Source organism: Papio anubis, chromosome X (assembly GCF_008728515.1).
Source record: "Papio anubis isolate 15944 chromosome X, Panubis1.0, whole genome shotgun sequence".
Lineage (NCBI taxonomy): Eukaryota > Metazoa > Chordata > Mammalia > Primates > Cercopithecidae > Papio > Papio anubis.
The window spans coordinates 14,933,896-14,959,968 of record NC_044996.1 but is presented as its reverse complement, the minus strand read 5'-3'; the positions used below and the strand labels follow the sequence as shown (position 1 = coordinate 14,959,968).

The window sequence follows — 26,073 nt, the reverse complement described above, 5'->3', positions numbered from 1 at the left end:
TGCAATGCTAAATTGGCTTGATGTTATACAGATGCAATTTTGGAATATTTATTTTTAATTTTCCAAATGATCTTTACAAATCAGTTATATTTCCTGATCAATATTAACAAACATTTTCACATGATGGCCTTGCCATTACAACTTGCCCCTTACAAATTAAATATGCTGTATCAACATTTGGCTCTGAAAAATGTTTAACATTTTATTGGGGGGGGGGCTTAGCAAATTTTAAATGCATATTTCCCCATATTCCAAGTAATGCATCTTTATATTTTTGCAAAGAATATTGTAAAGTTCACCACACCAACAGCAGAGAAAATTTAGAGAGTGATATTTTCATTTTTTCTTTATAATGCTGTTAATCTGTTTTTTTAAAGCCAGCCCATTTGTTTAACACTAGGTACCTGTTACAATACATTAGATTCGTCTGAGAATGTTCGTAAAAGAAGAGGTCTGACTGAAGGTCTGGCGGATAATGAGTCAGATGCCCTTCTACAGCTCAGATTTCTCTGTAATAGTGAGGCAAAGATACTTAAAGCATGTGAAAATTGGTTAACCTACCTGGTGATTATATATTTAAAAAAAAAGGTAAAAGAAAATATCATTTCCTATAGACTACTCCTCTGACCAAAAGTACAAATGATTACACTATATAGTAAATGTATAATATTCAAATGAATACATTCAAAGGCCTAAGAAAGTCTCCAACTCGAATTGTTTTTGTGGTAGAAGTAAATAGACAACAGTAGTATGTGACAAACTTGGGTTTTTGGAATGGCACTGATAAGTAATATGGTAAGATGAGTCAATATGGTTTGATTAGTAAACCTTACCATCCTTTTGGTGAACACCTCTGAGAGTTGTGCCGGTGCTGTGAGTATATCAAACAAAGAGAAATTTGTGCAAAACATTCCTGTCCTAGTGAACAGACTAGCTCTAACACGCCATGGCTACTGCATACCGTGGATCAATGAAGACTACAGACCCATAGTCCAAGCTTTTAAAAATTACTTCCTCTCCAGTGTGACAATTTGGAAGGTGAACACATGATTAAAAGAAAATGACAAAATACTCTAAGCATCGATAGAAGATATAAAATGAGTCATGAGAAGTAATTTTTCATAAAGAATCAGAAAATGGTGTCAGGCAAATGAGAATGCAAGCAAGTTGGTACATTAAGAAAGGAAATCACCTTATTCACTCCAAGAGAAACTGTGATTGCTGGAAGTTTGAGAAAGCATGAAGATAGTAGATGTTCCTGAGGAAGGGAGGCGTTTCGTTACCTTGTTCACAATTGCACAAAAGGTGGAAAATTGCAGTAGAAAAAAGAGAAATGCAAAAACCAAAAAAAAAAAAAAAAAAAAAAGTAAATAATCTCTCAAATGTAAGACATTTAAAAAGAAACCTTGAGAATTCGAAGCCGAAATGATATGTTAGTTTTGAAGACATTATTTTCTGAAGTAAAAGCAGAGTCAGTGATAGGAATAGTCTATTATTATGTGCCAACTACTATTTCTCTACATATCAATTTGAAATTATTTTGTTAATGGGAAAATTGACTATTTTAAATAAAATAGCTTTAAAATATGCTTCTCGTTAAAATAAGACTTATCTCTAATAATTAATTCAGTATCCTACATTTGTTCAAAATCCATTGGTCAAAGAGTTATGTCCAGGGTCCACTGCCAATCACCAATCTATCTTGAAGTAATTATCTCCCCTATCCAACTGTACAGATACACTATGAAGGGACTGACTGCTCTTAAGAAGTTGCAGGATAAAAACCTAATCAAAAATAACAATGAGAAAACATTTGATGATATCACATTTCAGTCCCATTTGCCTCTGACCAATGCTTAACTTCCTTTCTTACAACCTAATTTGACTGGTTTCCCTGTTTTTCCTACAGAGTGCTCTTTAGAAAGATAGGCTAAATTTTACCTAGGTATTATTTTTTTTCCCCTTAAAACACCCAGAAAAGTAAAAATGGATAAAGTTTAACTAGCAAACCTAAGGTTATTTTTTTTCCTTCTGATTCTGTGCCTGAAATTATAAGGTAATTTACAGACTCAGTTTTGGCATTGCCCAAGCAAAACAGAAGATGAGTGGTCAACAATGTGGATGAGTTTAACAACTCTGCTAATACAGATTACCCATATTGTCTACTTAGTGACTTAAAATGGGCTTTAAGAAACCAGCTAAAGTAACATATGTATCCAGCAGATTCTAATAAACAATTAAACTTTTAAAGGTAAATAATTTATTCATGTTTTGACAACTACGTTTTTTCTTGTTTTTACCTTAAATGAAGAAAGTTGGTGGAATGAAGAAAGCTGGTAGACATGTTGGTAGAATGCAAATTCCTAACTGATAAAGCTAGAGAACATTTAGATTCTGAGAAAAAGATTTTAATTGTTTCTATCTTCTATTTTATGGGCAAAAACCCTGCGACAAGATTAGCATGATACCAAGTTCCCCACCCCCATGTTTAATGCACAAACCTATCTATTCAAGACTGCAACTGTAAGCACGTTTTGGTGTGCTCAAAAACTTGTATCCAACCATTGGAGATAAAAGTATTTCTATGAAGCAGAAATATTAGGAGTTAATGGATTAGGTGTTAAAACTACTTTATAAAGGAAATGAAAGTACAGAAAGCAGGAGAAAGCATGGAAAGAAGAACTAAAGCAATAAAAAAACTGATAGAGCTAGCAACTGGCAGTGGGGTGGGGTAAACAGGAGATAATGAGCTAAAACAGAATGAAATTTCCACATTCCTTTGCAGTCACCTAGAGAGCTTTGACACCAGGTCAATTAGCAGTATGTCAAAGAGGCCAATGGATAAAGGCCCATCTCAACAGCCACGACATTAGGATTAAACTTTATTTTTGTCTAATCCAGCTAACAGGGCTATTGCCCTCTGAACCCACGGTTGTATACGACACTGTAAGAATCATAATAGTAATCATTATTATAATGATTAACTATATTCTCCAAAATTTCCAAAGTGCTTTCTCTGGGAATTTGGCTCAGACAGTTGACATTCTTCCCTTCCCTGTCTGCCACTCTGAAAGAGCTCTCTACATAATGGAATATTTCTTCCTGTTTGTGCTGACATCCCATGCTAAGCATGGCCATGTTGCTGGGTGCATTCCCATTAAATTATAGTCTTCCTTTGTCTACCTTCGGCGAAGTTAAGCCTCCTTTTTGATTGTGGTGACTTACATGAGAAAACTTCACACAGGATATGTGGAAATTACTCCACTGGAAATGTGAAATGGTATTTGCTACTTGGCCAGAAAGTCCAGGTATATTTCACTGATTTACAGACAGCCAATGACTATGCTTAGGGGGGAAACAACTTTTGAAATACAAAAATCCTATAATTGAACTTTCCTTGAGGTGTTATCCTGTTGTTTCACTGTTCAGTGCTCAATGGTAGTTTCATCATATACCATCAACAGCATTGCTATGCAGTTTTGTCACTTCATAAAGCTAAAGAAAAACTCTAGGATTCTTAATAATGGAACTTTGGGGAAAAAAATTAACCTCATTGCTAAAAATACAGCTGATGATACATGGCTTAACTATAACCCTTGAGTTAAACAACTGACAGAACCTATATTTGAAGATACTGGAATTCTTTCTAATACTAGCATTATGACAGAACTCAGTTGCAGTGGAGGCTGCCATACTAGCGATTTTACTGGAGGTTTCAGGAGGTAGTGATTTGAAATAGCTCAATTGTGTTAAAACAAGCCATATCACTGATTCTGCTATTCTGTTTAATACCTGCTTACAAAAGTATTCCATATGAATGCTCCTTATAACTAGAGTGAGAGCTCCTTGTGAGCTAGGGCCACACCTGATTCATCCGTGAATTACCAACACCTAGTACAGTAGCTAACTCATAGTGGGCCCTCAGGCAAGGTACGCTGAATTGAACAGAATTCAGCATAAGGCTGCTCTTGTAATTGTTAAATATAAATAGCTTGGCTTCTTTCTCAAATGCCATAGAGACATTTTCACTACACACTGCTAAGTCCCCTTCTCAAAGCAGCTGCCAAGACCCACATAAGAAAAGCACTGGCAGCTGACCTGCCACATTTCTGGCTGCGTGTATAAAGTGTCCACGATACTTATTGGTTTAAGTCAGGGATTCTTCTACTCTAGGTAGAGACACACATTTGACCACATCAGGGGATCTATCAGGATATGGGGCAGACCCAGTATCTTTTGCCTCTCTTTAAAATGAGGCCAATGTCTTAGCAAGGAATACTGAACAAAGTAGGAAATCACACAGAGTGTCAGACTGTTGGTGACTGAGCATGAAGACTAAAATATTTGGGGGAAAGTAACATACTCTTTCTCCCTTATCTTAGAAGTTGGCCTCCACCTCTTTGATATAGCCAAATAGGGCCTTATATAAACAGATGTGACTTATCAGAATAGCCATGGCTGCCATGTTGCAGTAGGCCTTTATGCATTCATATTGCACTACTTTGCTCTTGCATTTTCTCATAAGAAAAAAAAAAGAGGCAGCGCTGCTGAGTGCCCACAACATGTTGCCTCATTTGCAACTCTTGAAATCCTGCAGAGTCTGAAAAACCATTTAGCCTTTCAGACACTGGATGTAAAGAGAGATGTTCATCAGCAGGTGGTTCAACAAATGTTTATTGGTTCAACGAGGGTAGGAATAAATGAATGAATGATTGCATGAATGAAAATGATTATGGAAATTTTCCTGGTTGTTCTAGCACATCAGCATGCCCAGCTATAGCACAGACACTAAAATTCTTCCTACGCCGGACATAACCCATAACAAATTTCATGCTAAACCCCTGGCAACGGTCTATGCTGCTAAGTAAAAAAGGATGCAGTCCCAGAACTCCATACTTTCAACAGAAGTTCAGAATCTGTTCATGTAAAAAAAAAAAAAAAAAAGTTCTAAGTCTTTATCTGTGACTGCTTAGTAGCATCCCACAATTTAATGGTCTATGTAAGAGTCACCTCCAGCCAATGTCGAACTTTTTAAAGAGAGGGCCTAATAAGAAAAAAGATGATATGTTTGAAGGTTTTGTTTTCTGAGATATTTCTATAATCTTTAGACCATGTAGCTGGGTGTGAGCCATTATTTAAAATGAGTTCCATTACCTCAAATAAGAGACATATTTAGGATCACTCCAAAGTATACTCCCAAATAAGGAGGATGGAAGAGCAACTTGGAAATCCTTCCCTGAAAAAATTCTCTATTATAAAAAGCCCCAAATCATTTCTTATTGCAACATATTTTATTTGGTTTCATGCAAATTGCCACCTGAGACATTCTGGGTGGTCTGTTGTATCAACCTGTTTTATCCCTGTTCAACTGATACTGAGACATAATCAGGTATTTCAATGCAACTTTTCCATACTAAAACACCAGACTAGAGTATAGCAGTCATACCTAAGCTAACATTACTGCGTTCAGTTCCAGCCCATAAGACATGCAGAAGCAGTGAGTTAAGAGCAATTCTGGCCAACTAACTACACACTGACTGGCCTTGTATATGAAGAATCAACGTACCCTATGACAGTTCTCTTTTTTTTGATTGGGGCTGACACTGACTTGTAACATGAAACTCCTCTTTTACAATTCTAATCACTGAAGGTTTTCTTACTCTAATCATTTCAGATCCCCATGTCTATCTAATATCAACTACTGGATTCTATCAATTCAACAGGCAAAAACAAAATCATGATGTAACAGTTTTGTAGCTAAACTGGTTGGCAAATTTATCAAATAAGTCAGGTAGTTGTAGCTTAGAATATTACCCGAAAATACTGCCTTGGAGGTGCTATAAGATCTAGTTGTGTCAATATGACAGAAACAGTTTTGTTTAACAAAATCAGCTACTGTTGGCAGGAATATGACATATTTAATTAGCCTGTTGGTCAAAATCTGCCAAAAGTTTTATTTTCCATGCTCATCTCCCTATTTCACTGTAAAGACTTTTAAAAAAATGTTTAAAACGTATCATAATAAGGCAGCAGAAAAAATAACTTCTCATTCCCACAGGAAATTTACAATTTAATAGGAAAAATAAAAGCACACTCATAAAACTATTTTGAATTTTTACGAGTGTGTTCCAGAGGCTAAGGATGTAGAAACCACATCCAGGGAATTCTCTTTGGTTCAAATATACTGCTGGACAGACAGGGCTAGAAGCAACACAGAGATTAAGCAGCACTATAATTAAAGGAAGGGGAAAGGTTTGAAAGAGGCAAATTGGTGTTATCAACTGAAAACAATCTGCAAACAGCCCACAGGGAAATTTCTAAGTTTAAAGCGAAAATGTTGGTGTGGAAATTCCTGGTGTGAAAATTCTAGGCTAAATACAAAATAAAATAATTTTTTCCTTTTAAAATTCCATATGGAGCATAGGAGATACTCCATATGGATTGCTGAAGGTCACATAGAACACTATTAAGGAATCTACTTACCACCTGCATTGGATAACGAAGTTTTTACTATACTTTTTATGCAGAAGAGGAAATTAAGTGATGAACCTGTAAGGAGGGGTTCAACATGCTGTAACTAATGTAATTTTCTAAATCAGGTTTTTAGCTCATGGCAGATATTGAGGCCCCTTCCAAAAATCAGGTTATAAGATAAACTTAGTTCTTACCCTGGCACTTCTTCTTCTTACATTCTTTAATACTATCAGAAGAATTTCAGGGAAAAGGCTGATAAATATTAGAAGAATTATAGCCAACCACGTGGATACAGAAGACAGCATTTGGGCAAATACAAAATACATTCTCTGTTGCTTGAGAAAAGGCCTGAAGTGGAAAGAAAATACATGATGGAAAAACAAATCAATTCCTGTCATATGAAATGGATGTTTAATTAAAATGTCTTTTGTATTTAAAAAGAATCTTCCTTACATACATTAATAAAAATAATTTTCTCTAGAATATCCCAAAAGTAATAAACAAATTTCATTTACCAAATGTTTGGGAAAAAAAGAATGATAATCAAAGGAGAAAAAAGACAATAAAATGCATTTGACTTGAAAACAATCAGGCAATCAATTCTAAAGCTGCCAACTGGCAACTATTTACATGCATTAGAAAATGCTGGTGCTTCAAAGACACTCAAGAGAAATGGTTCATTTTTATCCTAACAAGCATTTTATTTCCTCAGCTGTTTTATTAAGATGGGGATGGATTTGTGTTCTGTATTCAGAAATTCAAAAGACATTTTTATAACTCTCCCCCGATAAAAACACTATGTAAATATAAAAAGGACAGTAGAAGCTTATCATGTCTCTCAAATGGAAGGAATCTACCATTGTCATCCACAAAATATATTAACAGTATGTGCCAAACAGGCTGACACAGAGCAGAATACTTCTAATTGGACATTAAGCCTTAGAATCCAGAAATCCAGCGGGAACCCCCATTCTGGAGTCAGATTTCATTCCGAGTCATCCACTTCATTGTTAAGTGGCCACTGAGAAGCACAGCCTGTTTCCCTTCCCTTCTGTCTGAGCTGAACCACAGAGAGCCTCAGTAGGTGAAGCTATTGTTGTTTGAAGGTGAGGGGGAAGAACTGGTTGCTTAAGGACAGGATGCACATCAGACTGCCCTAGGATTAAGAGCTCCAGGTAGGTAACTATGGTTCCTGTTTATTAGAAGACACATCATGCCTCCTGAAGATAATTTGGTTTCTCATTTAAAAATTAATGTCCAGGCACCCTTATGTAACATGATAAAACTGAATTTGTGGCTCTACTTTTATGAAAACTAGATTGTGGAATAAAAGTGAGAACAGGGAGGTGGAAAAATTTATGAGGCCTAGGCTACACAGGCTTTCTGGGAAACGTCTGCCACACGGAAAAGACTTCTGCAGAACTCTACCTCACTCGAATTCTGAAGAACACCTTGAATAATGTTCTAGGCAGTTAACTGAGCCACAACAGGGGCCCAGATGACAAATGACAGCTAGTCACAGGGTGTTCCTTTGCATCATACATTCTGACTAATGTCTCCAGTTTTTTGTTTTTTTTTTTAAACCTCCATGTCATCTATGGAGTTTTGTAGTAGGGCAGTAAAAAATAAACACTATTATTTCTGGATGTGGTTTGGGGCTCGGAAGTCATCATTCTCACTACCCAACCCCAAAGACAGGTGTGACTCAATGCCTCAGGGTAGAACATGTCCAGAGACATTAGTTGTGATCACATTCAGCTGAAGTTTCACATTGTTTCTAGTCACATTTTACTGGTTGCTTTATAAGTTTATATTCATGTAGTGGCTCAACTCCACTTAATGATAATACTTCAGGCAATAAAATACAAAATAGATTAACATTTCATTTTTGGTATCACTAATGAATAGAAACAGGTGTGACAATATCTTAATCATTTACTGGATTTATTTTCATCAATAAGGAATAGTCTGGAAAGGGTTGAAAATGAGTTTGCTAGAAACATTTTATTCTTGTAGAAATTTTGCATAATTAGTTCAGATGCTGATTACATAGATTCATAGACAGAATTACGGTACTCTGGGCAGAACTACAATTGTATATGGTATGTTCTTAATCAACTTTGATTTATTTGTATATTATTAAAGAAAATAGAGACTTCCTTCAGCTTCATTGCTCTCAATTACCTATAGAGGTACCAAAAATATGCTGTAATTATACTTTTTAAAGCTGGTACTTCCTTAAATGATTAGGTTTCTTATATTTTTATTTCTTAAAGTTTTATTTTTAAAAAGCTTTTCAAAATAGAGTTTCTTCTAATTAAGACTCAAGGGACATAAACATAGGACTCACATCTCTGTGATAAAATAGAATCATTTTGTATGTAAGATTTTGCTCAAAGCAATGAAAACATGTATTTCTGAAATCTTACCCTATGGCTTGCTCTAGCCATGATCTCTGCTGCTGGCATCCTTGTCAGGGGAAGCCACTGACTAAAAAAAACAACTCTGACATTTAAAACCAAAATATATGTTTTTGGGAGTAAAGAACGGAGATGCAAATATATAACTCTCCCAATCACAGCTTATGTGTCCCTCACTGGACTCTACTCTCCTTGAGTACAGTCCAGTCATCTCTCTATCCCATAGAGTCTCAAGCACAAAACTGATTCTGAACAAACATCTATTGAGCCAAGATGAACTAAATGAACTTTAAGGACAAGTTGCAGACTCTGCCTTTCTACATCTTCCCACCTCCACCAAAACAGTGAGATGGTGATTTCAAAATACAACCCTCTGAGTATTAAGTAGTATATATCCTATACCTTGAGCACACCTGTAGTAACATGAATCATGGTTATATACTATAAAGAGAAAATAAGGGTCCAAATGGACAATAATGTATCTGTTGGCCAACATATCAGGTAGAAACTTCACAGGATGAGTATTTCCTCTGAAAATCACATGAGAGGTTGTGCTGAAAACTACAGTTTCACTAAAGAGATGTTTACATGCCTTCAAATAGAAAGAGTTGGACAGGGCTACCAAAGGGAGGTCTTCTGAGTGATTTGTGCAGTCTATATACTTGTATTTAAAATCTTACCCAAAATTAGTAGCACTACCAGCTAACAAGTAACCTTCAGGCCATTAATATTAAAGATGTGCCATCTTATACAATTAAAATTTTAAAAGTATAATGAATGCTTACATATATAGTGTACATACACATGTGTCTACTTTGTTATTTACAGACTGCTCACATATGTACAATTGCTTACCAAATAATTCCTCCCCAGAAGAATGAGAAAAATACATAGAAGGCTAAAGAACCCCAAATCACAAAGTGATTTATCCACGTCCAGAATCGGGTATCCAAAGCAAGCTGAAAAGATAATAACACGAAAGGTTTCATGATGGTTACAAATTGCACCAGGCAATATGCTATAGTATCTAATAACTAGTACACAATGATACCTATGGAAGGATCTAGCTTGTGCCAGGGATCCCGAGGACAGTGGAACTAAAACAGAATCCAGGTTTTTCAAAGAACAACGGTGAGAAACCTAAGCTCTGCCCTAAGGCCTCTAAACTCTGGAGTACAGGCTGGAGGTGTGATCAGGCTGAGTAGCTGGTAGGTGTAGGGCTGCAGATATCTCAGTACTGGGGAATGGGCAAGGAGTGAAGTAACGGTAATATCTAGGAGGCCCAAGCCCCAGGTCCTCAGGCAATGGCTGCCAGGAAGATGATGGCAAAAGGAGACTTAGCTGGTGGAGGCAGATACGCTGAAAAGAAGGAGAGGGAAGGGGTAGCTAGGAAGGGTAGACAAACTACAAAACTTTCAAAGGTGCCGTGAAAGCTCAAATATAACAGATGGGAGTCACTAAATGCAAAGGCTCTATACCCCTAACATCATGTAGCAATGAATCATGAGTTTGACTATGTAGTGTATCTTTCCAATTGAAAAACCTGTATCTATTCCATTAAATTAATAAAATATTCAGTTAGATTTTAATCTCTTCATGTTTCTGCCAGGACCAATCACGTTTTCAGATTGTGGCATCTGGGGTTTTCAACAAGTATGGTCTATTTCGCTTGCTTAAAACTTCTGGGTCACATGAGCTAATATCCAGAGCTGTTAATTTTTATAGAGGAGATGATGTCTCAGTTTTGTTACTTGCTGTGACACCATGGTCATCAGCTCTCAGTTATAGTTTCTCATTTATAAACAGGATGTTGATAACATTATTAATGTAGCTCAATCTTGAACTGCTACTCTTCTAGTTGTTAGGGAAAATACTAATATGAATCCAAAGATAATACTAATATTAATCCCAAGAGGAGGGAGTGGAAGTCTTTGAGATACACTTGAGAAACACTGTGAAGGCCATTTGGAAGCCCTGTGGCTATATGCAAGGCCAGGGGAAAAAAGGAGCGGGGAGGCATCCATTTCAAATTGTGATACTGTGAGACATAATAAAAACCAAAAAGTAGCATTTATTGAAATAAGCACCACCCTAAGTGCTTTATTCACTAATTGAGTCCTCAAAAAACCCTAAGGGTAGGTTCTACTTTTATCTCGACTTTATAGAAGAGGAAAGTGAGGCACAGAGAGGTAAAGTCACTTGCCCAAGGACACACAGCTAGTAAGTGGCTATACTAAGATGAATTGTAATGTCCTTTTAAGGTCCTAACATGTTACTGAAATAGATGAATAAAGCAAACATATGTTAGCTCTATCCGGTATGAGAAATAAACCATGAACAGAAATTTAGAGAGAAATTTGAGAGAGATCCTTTGACAATTATACTTCTGAATTCTGCTTCTAACCCCTGGACATGCTGGAATTCATTTAAACGTATTTACTCGTGGACCCCATATGTGGTGTTGATTATTGGAATGATAAAAATAAAAATAATTTGAATTATGCTTTCAACTATAAGAGATTTCCAAATCATGGGCCTCAAGGGTAGCATTCAGTGAGGCTTCACAGCATTATCACTTGGCTACATGTCAATGCCAATGATTTTGCCAAAATTACCTTCCTGCATTATATTCTTAGGCACTTTATCACTAACATGGGTAAATTTTAGTGATGAATACATTTTATATTTTTTATATTTATATAGATATATTATTTGTATATTTATTTTTAAATTAAATATATATACCTATATAAATAGAGACACTGTCTCACAATGTTGCCCAGGCTGGTCTTGAACTCCTGGGCTCAAGCGATCTGCCTGTCTTGGTCTCCCAAAGTGCTGGGATTATAGGCGTAAGCTACCAACCTGGTCATCAGTAATGAATACATTTTATAAGATTTCACTACTACCAAGCCCTTTTTCACATATTATCTTGCTCACATATACTTATTTGAGGCCTGGGGTTCTTGAACAGATGTATAATTTTTAGAAGATTCAAGTACTTAACATAATTACACACACACATACACACACACAAACACACATACACACACACACACTCTCTCTCTCTCTCCCTCTCTCGTTCTCACCCACAGCCTGTTTATATGCCACTTATCATAACGCCTTAAAAATAGCAATAAAGAAGAAACAGATTTTCAACATAAGTATGGTGTTTGAATTTTTTTAAAGTAAAACAAAATAAAGAGGATCACGATATACTGGGAAAAAACTGATCAAAAATAGTATACAAATACCCAAATCCCTAGCATCATACACATTTTAGTAAGTATTAAGGCAAATACTTGAATAACAACCCATAACAAAAAATAAAGGAGACCAAAAAATGTTATATTAGGATAAGACAAGAAAGTACTACAAAAACAGCATTAAAAAATATATGAATAAGTAAAAATCTAACCTTCAGGGTTACAGTGAATACTAAGACTGTAAAAACAATGGTTCCAAAAGTCCAGTTTCCGTATACCTGAAAAACATTTAATAATTACATGTATCATGTATACACAAGTATTATCTTAGTATTTTTTCATTTAAAAAAAAAGCCAAGTTTAATCCTGTGTATAAGTGCCAAATATTTTTGTATGAATTGTTTAGGGAACAGCTAGTCAGTAAGATCAGGCCACAATGTCAGATTTTCCTGGGATCCAATTTTCACAAACAGGTACACTACAACTGTGGTTGGTAGGGTTTATTTCTATTACTCCATGCAGCATTGAACAGGGAACTCACTGGTGTGATAAAGGCCAAAGAAAGCAACTACTCTAATAGCAGCAGTGTTCATCAAAACAAGTCATTTGGATGATTCATGTCTCTAAAGAATCTGATATGGGATTTTCCTATAATATAGAATTAAACCTCTCAAATGAGCAATAATTTGTAGACAAATGGATTTACATTTTTTAAATGAGTCTAATTTTTCTGGTTATAAATACAAGAGCTATCAGCATGTGCACATCAAAAAAAAAAAAAAAAAAAGCAGATACCATGTATAAATCCAAATGATGGCAATGAATGGCACATATGCTTACCAAATGCTGTCAAGATCTGAATGCGTAACATTAAAACAGAAAATGAGATGTAAAAGGCTTTTTCAAAAAAATAAAAACAAAAATTAAGGTTAATAGAAGCAAAAAAAAAAGGATTCACTCAAATCATACACGAGTGTTATGTTTTCTTGCTAGTAGTAATTCACACACTTACTGTGATTTCAGCAAACATTTAGAGGGAAGGTGACATATAGAGTAAAACCTTATTAATTTGAACTTTATGAACTCAAAATGGGTAATGAATTAAACAGACACTTAACTGATGCTCTCACGCACCACCTGGAAAGTTGGCTGAGCAAATGAATCACACTGACTATAGGAGAGTATCTGCCTACTTTGGAGCAAACTCCTTTTAAGCAGTAGCCAGTTATATAAAATCTATCTGACAAATAAAACTAAAATAAAAAGTGAAAGTCACACAATCAGTTATAAACCTGAAGAGGCCAGGAAATCATAAAATCAAATCCATTCTTCTTACTGATGGGCAAAGCTGACCTGAGAAACTGATGTGATTTTCCCAAGTACGCACAGGATTTATGAGGACACTCTCTTTGGCAAGTTCTACATGTGACTACTTTAAAGTAGATCTGTGTTTCCCCAGCAAGTACTTTGTGATTAATAATTTTCATGGATTCATACTAAACTGATTTTTGTTAGTCCAAATTAGAGAGCTTTTGACTGTAGTGCCTAATTTTAAAGTACCGTTCAAATTCACTGAACCTATTACTTCTGTAACAGGTGTTACCAGTTTCCAGACATAGTGTCCTCAGTAAATCCTTTTTGAACCTTAGCTTTCCTTCACATTATGATTACAAAGAATGAATGACCATAAAAGGAGAATCTCAGAAATAGCAAAGGAGAACTTAGTGAAAGCAGTATGCAAGGTAGTGTTTTTGTTTTCCTATGTGTGGCTGCAGGAAGAAGGCCTCACCTGTCCCCCTCATCAGTAATTTTCTCCTAGAGTACAGCCAGGGCAAAATTATCCCAGTGCAACTGCTGAATGAGATAGTCATGTTCTAGGAAGACACTGGCAGAAGCAGAGTAGCCTTTCTGGAGAATACTGTGCTTCCACTGGGAAGAGGAGGGAGAGAAGACAATTCCTCTCTTCACCTACTGGGCAAACACTCCAAAGATATGGCAGCTACCCCCTTCAGCTCCAAGCATAGAAGGCCACTATAAGTAAGAAATGAATGCAGCCGGGCTTTACTTTAAAATGGGAAAAACCTTTCTCACATCAAAGAGCGGAAGTCTGAAGTCCCAAGAACTCTGTTCATCTAGTAAAAATTGCAGCCAAGTTAAGGTTCCAGAAAGTTTGCACATAAGCTCTCTAGTTAGCCATGCACACAGAAAGCGATTGCTTATTTCACTTCTATTGTTCTAAAGAAGCTGTGAGAACTAACTACTGTATCTTCAGAAAAAGTTTGTAGAATGATTACAGCTAGAGTATGTATATGACAGATCCAGTGCCTATGGGAAAAAGATAAGCCATGCTTATAATACCAAAAGATGTAATGACAGGTTCTTTTTACCTTTCCATTTTCTTCTAGGGATGCAGTCTGAAAAAGAAAGTAAGTCCCAAAGAAGAACACTGTCCCTTCAAAGGCAGCCAGAAATGTCCAATATAAGAAGGGGCCCAACTGTAGCATGGCATTGCCAGAAATTTTCCTATTGAGAAATGGGGAGAAAAAAACATTAGTGAAACTTTTCATTTAAACATGCAGTGAAATGTCAAAGGTGGGCATGGAGTTTGACCCTGTTATAATGAAGGGGGCTACCCTTAATGGCCTGACAGATTTTTGGTAAAGGGTCAGACTGAGCCAAAGGCTGACCTTCACGCAATCATCTCCTGACTCAGCCACTGGAGTAAACTCTCTAAACTCTTCTAAATTTTTGGCCACTGACAACAATAACATCAACAATAATTTGCTTCCATTTAATGGTACTTATATGCCAGGAACTGGGTTCAGAGTTTTATAGACATTTATTTTCACCCACATAAAAACATGAGATAGGTATTACTACCACTCATATTTGCTAATAATAAGGAGCCTCAGAAAGGTGTAACACAATGGTGCTCAAACTTTGATGCACTTTGGAATCCCCTGAGGATCGTTAAAAACTAATGCCTGGTTGCCATCTTCATTCTGATTTAATTGGCATAAAGTATAACCTGGAGGTCAGGATATTTTTAAAGCCCCCCAGCTGACTTCAATGTGCAGTATAGTCTGGGAACCACTAGTGTAGCAGCCATGCCAAAGTTCACTTGGTAAGAGACTGAGTTAATGTACAATCCTGGATTGACCTGACTTCAGAGCATACGCTCTCAACCAAGCTACCAAGCTTTCCAAGAACAATTAAGATATTTATTTTAATCAAGATTTATTCCTGGAAATTTAACCTTTTTTTTTTTTTTTAGGTCTTACGGTGCCCTTTATATTTTTCCATCAAGTCAAATAACATGTCTGGAGTTGTATAATGATACTTTGATAAATGGGAGGTGGATAGATTAAGTTTAAATCTGTCAAAAATAGTACAACCTTCTCAGCACAAGTCAGAATGCTAAATAAGGCTACCAATTCTAATGGAGCAGAGCTGCAGAAAAAGACGGGTTGGTGCATGTGTTTCTTTTGGATTCTATTTCAAATTGCTCTTAACATTTAATAAATGATATCTAATTACTCAAATAACATACTTGTCGCTAATACTACCAAGAATGTCACTGGGCTGTATGGAGTAAGAAACACCTTTGTAATGTAAATGCAACTGATCCTTGTTCAGTTGGTATTGAGTACCATGGGGTTTCGTGCACATAGCAATTATGCAACTTTTACCTACTAGGATTTCCAGGTGCATGCAGCGATCTGAAACTCAGCGTATGCTCTCTGTCCTAGAAAAATGGCAGAATGAGATAGCTACTTCCCAGAAACAAGCTCTCCCCATAGCCAGTAAGTCATGTTTCCAAGGCAACTAGGAACAACAGGTAAGGCACCTCTGTAAAGATCCTTGCAGGCAGTGCCCAACAACTGCCAGCCAATGTGGCTTTTGACAGTCACTGACTTGGGCTGGAGAAGAAAGGGCAAAAGCAGGAAGTGGTTCCTGTCTTTACAGACCACTGATGGGAAGTACATCTCATTCAGTGTGGGAAAATAGCAGGAGCAGCATGATACGTTGAATTATAGGTCAGGTTTTCTAGCTGCATTCGAATAAAGAAGCTGTCAAAAACTCAGAATGGGGCAATCAACGTGAAGGAGAGCATGAGAGAGAATCAAGATCTGGGGAGAGGCTGATGAGCAGCACAGGCCTGAGCACCTCCATATTATGGTGGGCAGCAGGTACACCAGAACGCTTTCTTTTGCCTTTTAAAGCTGTAGAAGAAACAAATTACACCTGTTCCCTCTATAGAAAAACTACAGTTTACTTTTTAAATGTCTCTTAAAAATATAAAAACATCCAATTATGTCGTTTCACATCCAAGTGTTTGGTAATACCCAAGTCACTAAATCACCAAAGGTAAAATCTATAATACACTATACAATGCCACCGCTAATATTAATTGGCATACTGTACAGAAAGCCATATAGGAAGACCAGGGCTTCATGTTCACAAAGGAACAGTCAGAGTAAATAAACTACCTATACTCTGGTGACAGGTCAAGAGCAGTGTCTTGTCAGAGCAGGCATTCATGGCTTGCAAGTATGAGGTCAAAAAGGAAAGCTGCACTTTGGGCTCAGCAAAAGGTATGCCACGGTCTTTATTTTTGCATCGGATGTGGCAAGTCTATACAAAATTCAATAAATCATGACCTACACCTACAGCACAGTCACTAAAACCTTATGGAAACCCTTACGATATTTTGTACTCAACAGGTTTTTGCAGATTTTTGACATTCTTAATTTATACAAGTGCTCAGCAGAGCCCTGAAGGCTGGAGGAGGGTGTTAGAATAGTAAGATTAATAGCTATCATTGCTTGAAAACTTGTCAGGCACTATTTTTTTAAGTTCTTTAATACATAGTGGCTCATTTATTCCTCACAAAACCATTGTGATTAGGTGCTACTGTTGCCCATATATTACTGAAGATGAAATTGAGGCACATTGCAGTAACCTGCATAAGGTCACATGGTAAGTGGCAGAGGCTTTCAGCCCAGATGTTAGTCTGAGCTCTTGGTGGGACTGAATGGGGGGAATTCAGCTTACTACTCCTCAAACCCCACTTCAATCAGAGCAACTGCACTATTGGGCTTCTCTTCAGAAGTTGTCTGGAAACAACTACAGTTAAAACAATGTTTTAAAACCACTGGCCTGCTAGAAAAAGCACTGGAAAGAGGGCTGAATTCTGATCTTCATTTTGCATCTGGTTGTACTCTGTGTCCTTAGGTAAGTCATTTCTGGGCCCTGGTTCCTTATTTTCATAAAGAGCATAGTAGGAGCTGATGCTTGTAAGATTTCTACCAAAGTTCTAATGATTCTCCTCTAGATCTAATTATGCATTTACAACAAATACAGGATCAGCAGAATATGTAAACACCATGAGGATACAATCAGCAAACTCTAGACTGGGAGAAATTTTACAACATAAATAATCTGGTTTTCTCCACAAATAAATTGCAAGGTTAACCTACACATTAAAAGAGACTCCGAAAGTATATAAACCAATTGCAATGTGCGGACCTTCTTTACATCTTGATTCAAATAAGCATGCTATGAAAAAAATGAGTCAATTGGAGAAATGTGAACTTGACTATTTGATATTAAGGACTTAAGTGATAGGGTATTATTATTTTTAAAAATCCTTATCTTTAAGAGATGCATACTGAAATAACTGTTTTTGAGATGTGCTTCAAAATAAGCCTGTGATAGAGTAGACGGGGTTATCAGTGGAATAGGAATGTCAAGGAATTGAGAGTTGTTGAAGCTAAGTGGTTAGGACAAGCTGAGTGGTTCAACAACTCTTTACATTCATTCATTATATAAATAGCATTCTCTCTACTTTTATGTATGTCTGAAATTTTCTTTAATAAAGACCTTTAAAATGATAAATTTTACAACTGTGTAATTCTTAACAATTGCTAAATGTAAATTTTATGAGTCATGTCGGTTAAAAAAAAAAATCCCTTAAATTTGTGTATCTTCATTTCATACAAATAAACTATCCAAACCTCTCTAATGCACTTGCTACCTACTATTTAGCAATGCTTACAATCTGCTGTAAATTAATATCTTTATCCTTAGCTGTAGGCTACAATTCCAAAAATCCAATTAAATCATAAGTTAAACAACTGGGGCTAGTGCCAAGTCCCCCATCCACAGAGAAAAGCATCCATTTTCAACTGACACAAAATGAATACAATGGCTTATGAGTCCATTATTTTCTTCAACAAAACAGTTTTAGAATGGGGCTAATAAAGGAGGGGTGTGGGGCAGCTAATGCTATAGGCACAGTTTACATGAGAAAGGGTAATATAACTTCATCGGTTCAATCTACAACAAGTAGGAATCAATATTGTAAACTACTGAAGATCTTTGTGTATGCTTTTTCTTTTCTTTGCAGTTGAAATATCATGTCTTCCCATGAGACACCAGAACACTATAACAATGTAGGTTTAAGTTTTAGGAATTAGTGACTCTGAACTAAATGTTTCACATATATTCAAGTACAGAACCCACACCTAGGAAATATGTCATTTTCCTGTTGAGCAGTCTGCTTTCAATAGCTAAAAATTCCAAAGAGAACCACATAATCATACCACAAACCAAGTGCATTGTTCTGCATTCTTCCCATCTACAGGTAAAATGAAAACCACAACATTGAAAGTCTTAGAGGGTTTTAACTATATATTTAACTTACATATACAATCGGGGATCTGAGGTCAGAGTGTCAATGTTGATGTGCTGTTCCAGTAGACTATAGGCCAGGATGGGCAAGGATGTGAAGCAGATATTGTACATTGTAAGGTAAGCAGCATCATACAGTGGCTAAAATGAAAAACAACAGAGGAAAGAAAGAAATTTCATGTAACAATCATCTACAAGATGATATTTATGTATGAGGAAAACTTACTAGCTAAAATAAGAAACTTTTTTACATGCTTTTGGTAGTGGCAAAGGAAACTGTAAACAAGGTCACTGCCTAGTAACTATAAAAAAGAAACTAACATATTGTGATGTGTCACATTAATATACCTCCCCTTTAACAGAATCTTATTCAGAATGTTTACATGCTATAAGTTGCATTTCTAATAGACATTAATAACTTTTCAAGGTTGCTTAATAGCTAAAACTAGCTATTCAGGAGTTACTTCAGCAAACACCATTAAGTATAAGTGAGGAATTCTTAGAGAAACTAAATATAGGCAGCAATCAGCCTGTGTCACAAATGTTTTGGTTAATATTTTACATATTTTTGGTTAGTATTTTCAAGTCCAAATTGTGTAAGTCTTTTCTAACATCCTCTTCCTGAGAAGCCCCACAGTTTCCCATGGCGTGTGTTCTTCCTTCCTGAACTGAGTAATAAACCTAATTTGATCAACTACAAGTGTATTCCTGGTGGTCTTTGACTGGACAACTTGGACAATCTTGAGCTCCTATAACAGAACTTGGCATACAAAAAACAATCAATAAATACTAGATGAATAAATGAATGAGTACAGATTGGAAGCTGTAACATTTGAAAAGGCCTGCTCTGATATTATAAATCCTCCTTTATTGAAAAAAATTTTAAAAATTCTATGAACCTCATTCTGATGAAAGTATTTACATCAGTATTTATCTACACAGTGCTAAAGATTGTCATACAAACATTTTCTGTGGCCTGAATAATTCCCCATACTCATATGTATTTTTCACATGTATAAATGTCCCTTAATAAAATGCATTTAACTATGACAAAAATTAACAAAATAATGTATTTTCAATCAATGGCTACTAAAGATAATTACTATCATAATGAAGACTGACTCCAAAGGCTGGGAATTACTTGAATGGTGCATTAGTTAGTTTACTAGTTGACTTCAGAACATTTACTGAGTGCCTACTAAATGACAAGTGCTAGGGACAGAGATGATTCATCCCCTGTCCACCAGAGAGTTCAAACTCTAGATGGAGAGGCAGAATTGGGGAAACCCCGAGGAGGGGACTACAACTCTAGCTGGCAGGAGAGACAAAGCAAATGATAATGGATGCAACATTCTCCATGAAGTTAAAAGACACTTCCAACATACTTTTTATAAACAAAGATTTAAGCTCAACAAAGATATTCCACTGAATTTAAAAGTACAAAAAAAGGTGTTGCATTCCTTTTTGTTTTCAAAGGAGAGGACTAGTCCGTGGCACATAACACCATACTTTCTTTGGAAACTACTCATTTTCACTAACAAGTAAATTTTTAAAAGTACAACTCAGATTGACTGGTGTATAATTTAGTCTTGAATTTCATTCAAACAAAAGAAGTATCAATCTACTTTTGTTTCACTATGATACTTTAAAATCACATGACCGATAATTGTAATTCTTAGGTACATAATTAGAAGAGACAGAATATTCCCAAAACAAACAGATATAGTTGATAATACTGTTTTTTGTTTTTTTTTTTTTTTTTTTTTTTATGAAACCTGTTACAATGTTTTCTTTTCATTAAACAAAAGACATTTAGTATCCTAGTTTTGCTAAAGAAAGGGAAGCTTTTTGTGTAAAGAATCTGAACCCTGGTCCATTTCTACATTCTTCATAGTCTTCCTTGCAAGTTCCAGAGAATGCCTAATGTGCTTCTGGACTGAAAAAGACAGACTACTCATAGGCACTCCAAAGATATTTGCAATAAAGGTTGCTACATTCAGCACTAGCACAAAACCAAAATCAAAAATAAAGATTTTGCACATCACATTACCTCCTGAGCTCTCCTGGTACACTTTTACCTTCCTTTTACCTGATATACTTTTCCTTTAAGATGTCCACGTTATTCCCTCCCTTACCTCCAGGTCTCTGCCCAAATGTCATCTCATCAGAGAGACCTTTTCAGATGTCTGTAACAGCAGCTCTCTCTCTCCCAGTCACACTCTATCCCTTTATTATGCTTTCTTTTTTCCACCATAGCATATAGCAGTACCCAACATAATATATTTGATTGTTGTCTTTCACCCTATCACTATACACTGCAAGTTTCATGGGGGGAAGAAGTTTGTTTTGATCACTGCAATATTCTCAGCACTTATCCTGGCACAAAGCAGGCAATCAAGAAATAGTTGCCAAATGAATGAACCTACCAGTTGAGCAACAGAAGGAGCCAAACATCAACTCCTATGGAACCATAAGCAGTTAAGGTAATCTAAGAAGACTGAAGACAATCCACGGTTTAAATCTCAGCTGGTTTTATAAGGAGTAAGTCCTTTTTGCCCTAAAACTTGTGCTTGGTAAACACGTTTTAAAAGGATAATAAAGCAACAGACTCCTTTCAAAATGAAAACAGTATTTCCACCAGAACAAGCCAACTTAACCTTTAGCACACTGCTACACATTAGCTAAGAGAATTTCACATACTTTTAATACTTGCATTCATCCAAGAAAGTAAGGAATTAGCAACATTTTGCTCACTAGCAATTTGAATGTTCAAGAAAAACGGATTGATCAGAACTTACGAAACTCTCTAATACTATTAATTTTGAATACAAGAAGGTTGATGGCACTTCCGAAAACTGAAACATGCTTAATTTATAATGAAAGATGATCTGTTTAACTGGCACTACTGGGGGCTAATGACATGGCACTGATGGCAGTATGAGACAGATCACTGAGGTCAAAAATTAACAAAGATATTCAGGCCCTGAACTCAACATGTGACCAAATGGACCTAATAGACATCTACAGAACTCTCTACCCCCAAAACAACCGAATATACATTCCTCTTATCGCCACATGGCACATACTCTAAAATTAAGCACACAACTGGACATAACAATCCACAGCAAATTCCAAAAAACAAAAATCATACCAACCATACTCTCAAACCACAGTGTGATAAAAATAGAAACGAATACCAAGAAAATCACTCAAAACCATACAACAACATGGAAATTAACCTGCTCCTGAATGATTTGGGGGTAAATAATGAAATTAAGGCAAAAATCAAGAATTTCTTTAAAACTAATAAAGAACAAAGATACAACATACCCGAATCTCTGGGACACAGCTAAGGAAGTGTTAAGAGGGAAATTTATAGCACTAAACACCTACATCAAAAAGTTAAAAAGAAGGCCAGGCACAGTGGCTCAAGCCCGTAATCCCAGCAATTTGGGAGGTGTCAACATAGGCAGATCATTTAAGGTCAGGAGTTCAAGACCAGCCTGACCAACATGGTGAAACCCCATCTCTAATAAAATACAAAAATCAGCCAGGTGTGGTGACAGGCACGTGTAATCTCAGCTACTCAGGAGGCTGAGGCAGGAGAAATCAAAATCACTTGAACACAGGAGGCGGAGGTGGCAGTGAGCCAAGATCACACCACTGCATTCCAGCCTGGGCGACAGAGCAAGACTCGGGAAAGGGAAGGGGAAGGGGAAGGGGAGGGGGAGTGGGAGGGGAGGGAAAGAAGGAAGGGAGGAAGGAAGGAGGGAGGGAGGGAGGCAGGGAGAGAGAGAGAGAGAAAGAGAGAGAGAGAGAGAGAGAGAGAAAGAAAGAAATCAAATTAACAACCCAACATCACAACTAGAGCAACTACAGAAACAAGAGCAAACCAACCCCAAAGCTAGAAGAAAACAAGAAATAACCAAAATCAGAGCTGAACTGAGGGAAACTGAGATGCAAAAAACCATACAAAAGACCAAGAAATCCAGGAGATGGTTATTTGAAAAAATTTAATAATATATATAGACCACTAGCTGGACTAATAAAGAAAAAAAAGAGAAGATTCAAATAAACAAAATCAGAAATGACAGAGCAGATGATACTACAGACACAACAGAAATAAAAAAAAAAACCCTCAGAGACTACTATGAACATTTCTATGCATACAAACTGAAAACCTACAAGAAATGGTTAAATTTCTGGACATGTACAACCTCCCAAGACTGAACCAGTCAGAAAACCAGTGATTTCCTGAATCCCTCAAAAGACCAATAATGACTTCTAAAACTGAATGCTAATAAAAAGTCTACCAACCAAAAAAAAGCTCATGACCAGATGGAGTCACAGTCAAAAATCTACCAGATGTATAAAGAAGATCTGTAGCATTTCTACTGAAACTATTCCAAAAAATTGAGGAGGAGGGACTTCTCCCCAAATCATTGAGGCCAGCATCATTCTGATACGAAAACTTTGGCACAGACACAACACCAACAACAAAAAGAAAACTTCAGGCCAATATCCTTGATGAAGATAGATGCAAAAACACTTAACAAAATACTAGCAAACTGAATCCAGCAGCACATCACAAAGCTAATCCACCATGATCAAGCAGGCTTTATCACTAGAATGCAAGGTTGGTTCAATATATGCCAATCAATAAATGTGATTTATCACATAAACAGAACTAAAAACAAAAGCCACATGATCATCTCTATAGATGCAGAAAAGGTTTTCAATAAAATCCATCATGTTAAAAAACTCTCAACAAACTAGGCATTGAAGGAACATTCTTCAAAATAATAAGAGCCATCTAAGAAAAACCCATAGCCGACATCACACTTAACAAGCAAAAGCTGGAAGCATTCCCTCAAAAACTAGAAGAAGAAAAGGATGCCCTCTCTCACCACTCCTATTTAACATAGTACTGGAAGTCCTAGCCAAAGCAATTGGGCAAGAGAAATAAATAAAAGGCATCCAAATAGGAAGACAGGAAGTCAAACTATCCCTGTTTGCAGACAATATGATTCTATATCTAGAAAACCTCACAGCCTTGGCCCAAAAGCTTGACCTGTTAACTTCAGCAAAGTTTCAGGATACGAAATTAATGTACAAAAATCAGTAGCAATCCTATATACCAACAACATCCAAGCTGAGAGCCAAATCAGTAACATAATCCCATTCACAATAGTCACAAAAATAATGAAATGCCTAGAAATACAGCTAACCAGCGAGGTGAAAGATCTTTAAAATGAAAATTGCAAAACACTGCTCAAAGAAATCAGAGATGATACAAACAAATGGAAAAATATTCCATGCTCTTGGATAGGAAGAATCAATATTGTTAAAATGGCCATACTGCCCAAAGCAATTTACAAGTTCAATGCTATTCCTATCAAACTAGTAATTATATTCTTCACAGAATTAGAAATAAATATTTTAATATTCATATGGCACTGAAAAAGAGCCCGAATAGCCAAGGCAATCCTAAGCAAAAGGAACAAAGCTGGAGGCATTACATTACCTGACTTCAAACTATACTACAGGCTACAGTAACCAAAACAACATGGTATGGTACAAAAACAGACATATATAAAACAATGGAACAGAACAGAGAGCCCGGAAATAAGGCCACATATCTACAACCATGTGATCTTCAACACAGCTGACACAAACAAGCAATGGGGAAAAGAATCCCTATTCAATAAATGGCACGGGATAACTTGCTAGCCACATGCAGAAGATTGAAACTGAACCCGTTTCTTATGCCATATACAAAAATCAACTCAAGATGGATTAAAGACTTAAATGTAAAACCTAAAGCTATAACCACCCTGGAAGATAACCTAGGATATATCAGTCTGGACATAGGAGCTGGCAAGGATTTCATCACAAAGATGCTGAAGGCAATAGCAACAAAAACAAAAACTGACAAATGTTACCTAATTAAATAAAGAATTTCTGCATACAAGAAGATGACTATCAACAGAGTAAACTGACAACCTACAAAATGGGAGAAAATATCTGCAAATGATGAATGTGACAAATGTCTAATACCCAACATCTATAAGGAACTTACATAAATTTGTAAGCAAAAATCAAATCACCCCATTAAAAAGTGGGCAAAGGACACAAACAGACACTTTTCAAATGAAAACAAACACGCAGCCAACAAGCATATGAAAAAACGCTCAACATCACTAATCATTAGAGAAATGCAAATCAAAACAAAAACAAGATATCATCTCATACCAGTCAGAATGGCTATTATTAAAAAGTCAAAAAAGAAAAAAAAACCAGATGCTGGCAAGGTTGCAGAAAAAAGGGAACACTTGTAGAATGCTGGTGAGAATGTAAATTAGCCATTGTGGAAAGCAGTGTGATGATTCCTCAAAGACCTTAAAACAGAATTACCATTCAACCCAGCAATCCCATTACTGGGTATATACCCAAAGGAATATAAATTATTCCACCATAAAGACACACACACACGTTTACTGCAGCACTCTTCATAATACCAAAGACATGTAATCAACCTAAATTCCCATCAATGGTAGACTGGAAAAAGAAAATGTGGTACATATACACCGTGAAATACTACGCAAACATAAAAAAGAATAAGATCACGTCATTTGCAGCAACACGGATGGAGCTGGAAGCCATCATCCTAAGCAAACTAATGCAGAAAGAGAAAACCAAATACAGCATGTTCTCACTTGTAAGTGGGAGCTAAACAATGAGAACATATGGACACAAAGAAGGGAAAAAGACACTGGAGTCTACTTCAGGGTGGAGAGTGAGAGGAGGGAGAGGATCAAAAAGCTACCTACCAGGTACTATACTTTTTACCTGGGTGACAAAATAAACTGAACACCAAACTCCTGTGGCATGAGTTTGCCAATATAAACCTGCATATGCACTCCTGAACCTAAAAGTTAAAAAAAAAAAAAAATGCTGCCAAAGAATTAGAAGAAAATCACTTCCTACCAGGAGGAACCAAGAAGAATACATAAGTGTATTCATAAGTGTACTTTGTATTCACAGAAGCGTATGTAAAGCTTGCCTTTGAAATTTAGAAACTTAACACCTATGGCAATGTGGTAGCTCAGTTTGGAAAAATCATTGAACTTCTCATAGATTAATTATAAAATTTCTGAGTCACTGAGTATTATAAGCTCCTGTATTTTGCTATACCTCCCATTAGAAGCAATGTCAAATCCATTACAGTTTTTAAAACAAAGATGCCTCGCTATCCTACCACTTATGTATCAAGTTAATAT

At 36.4% G+C, this 26,073-nt stretch overlaps 1 protein-coding gene across 23 annotated transcripts in view; it reads right to left on the bottom strand.

Annotated features, from left to right (window-relative positions):
• Positions 1–26,073, bottom strand: part of ATP11C (ATPase phospholipid transporting 11C) — a 208,351-nt gene that overhangs the window by 4,885 nt on the left and 177,393 nt on the right. For 7 of the 23 annotated variants that reach the window (XM_031660560.1, XM_031660565.1, XM_031660545.1 and 4 more), the window contains 6 exons: positions 18,807–18,934; positions 14,488–14,623; positions 12,313–12,378; positions 9,750–9,853; positions 6,669–6,822; positions 405–509 (listed from right to left, as the gene is read on the bottom strand). In XM_031660560.1, the coding sequence (XP_031516420.1) occupies positions 408–509; positions 6,669–6,822; positions 9,750–9,853; positions 12,313–12,378; positions 14,488–14,623; positions 18,807–18,934 (690 nt within the window). In that variant the 3' untranslated portion in view covers positions 405–407. Of the gene's footprint in view, positions 1–391; positions 872–1,192; positions 1,284–6,483; positions 6,550–6,668; positions 6,823–9,749; positions 9,854–12,312; positions 12,379–14,487; positions 14,624–18,806; positions 18,935–26,073 lie in introns of those variants that run through there. The other 16 variants (XM_031660549.1, XM_031660556.1, XM_031660559.1 and 13 more) reach the window with 13 other exon arrangements.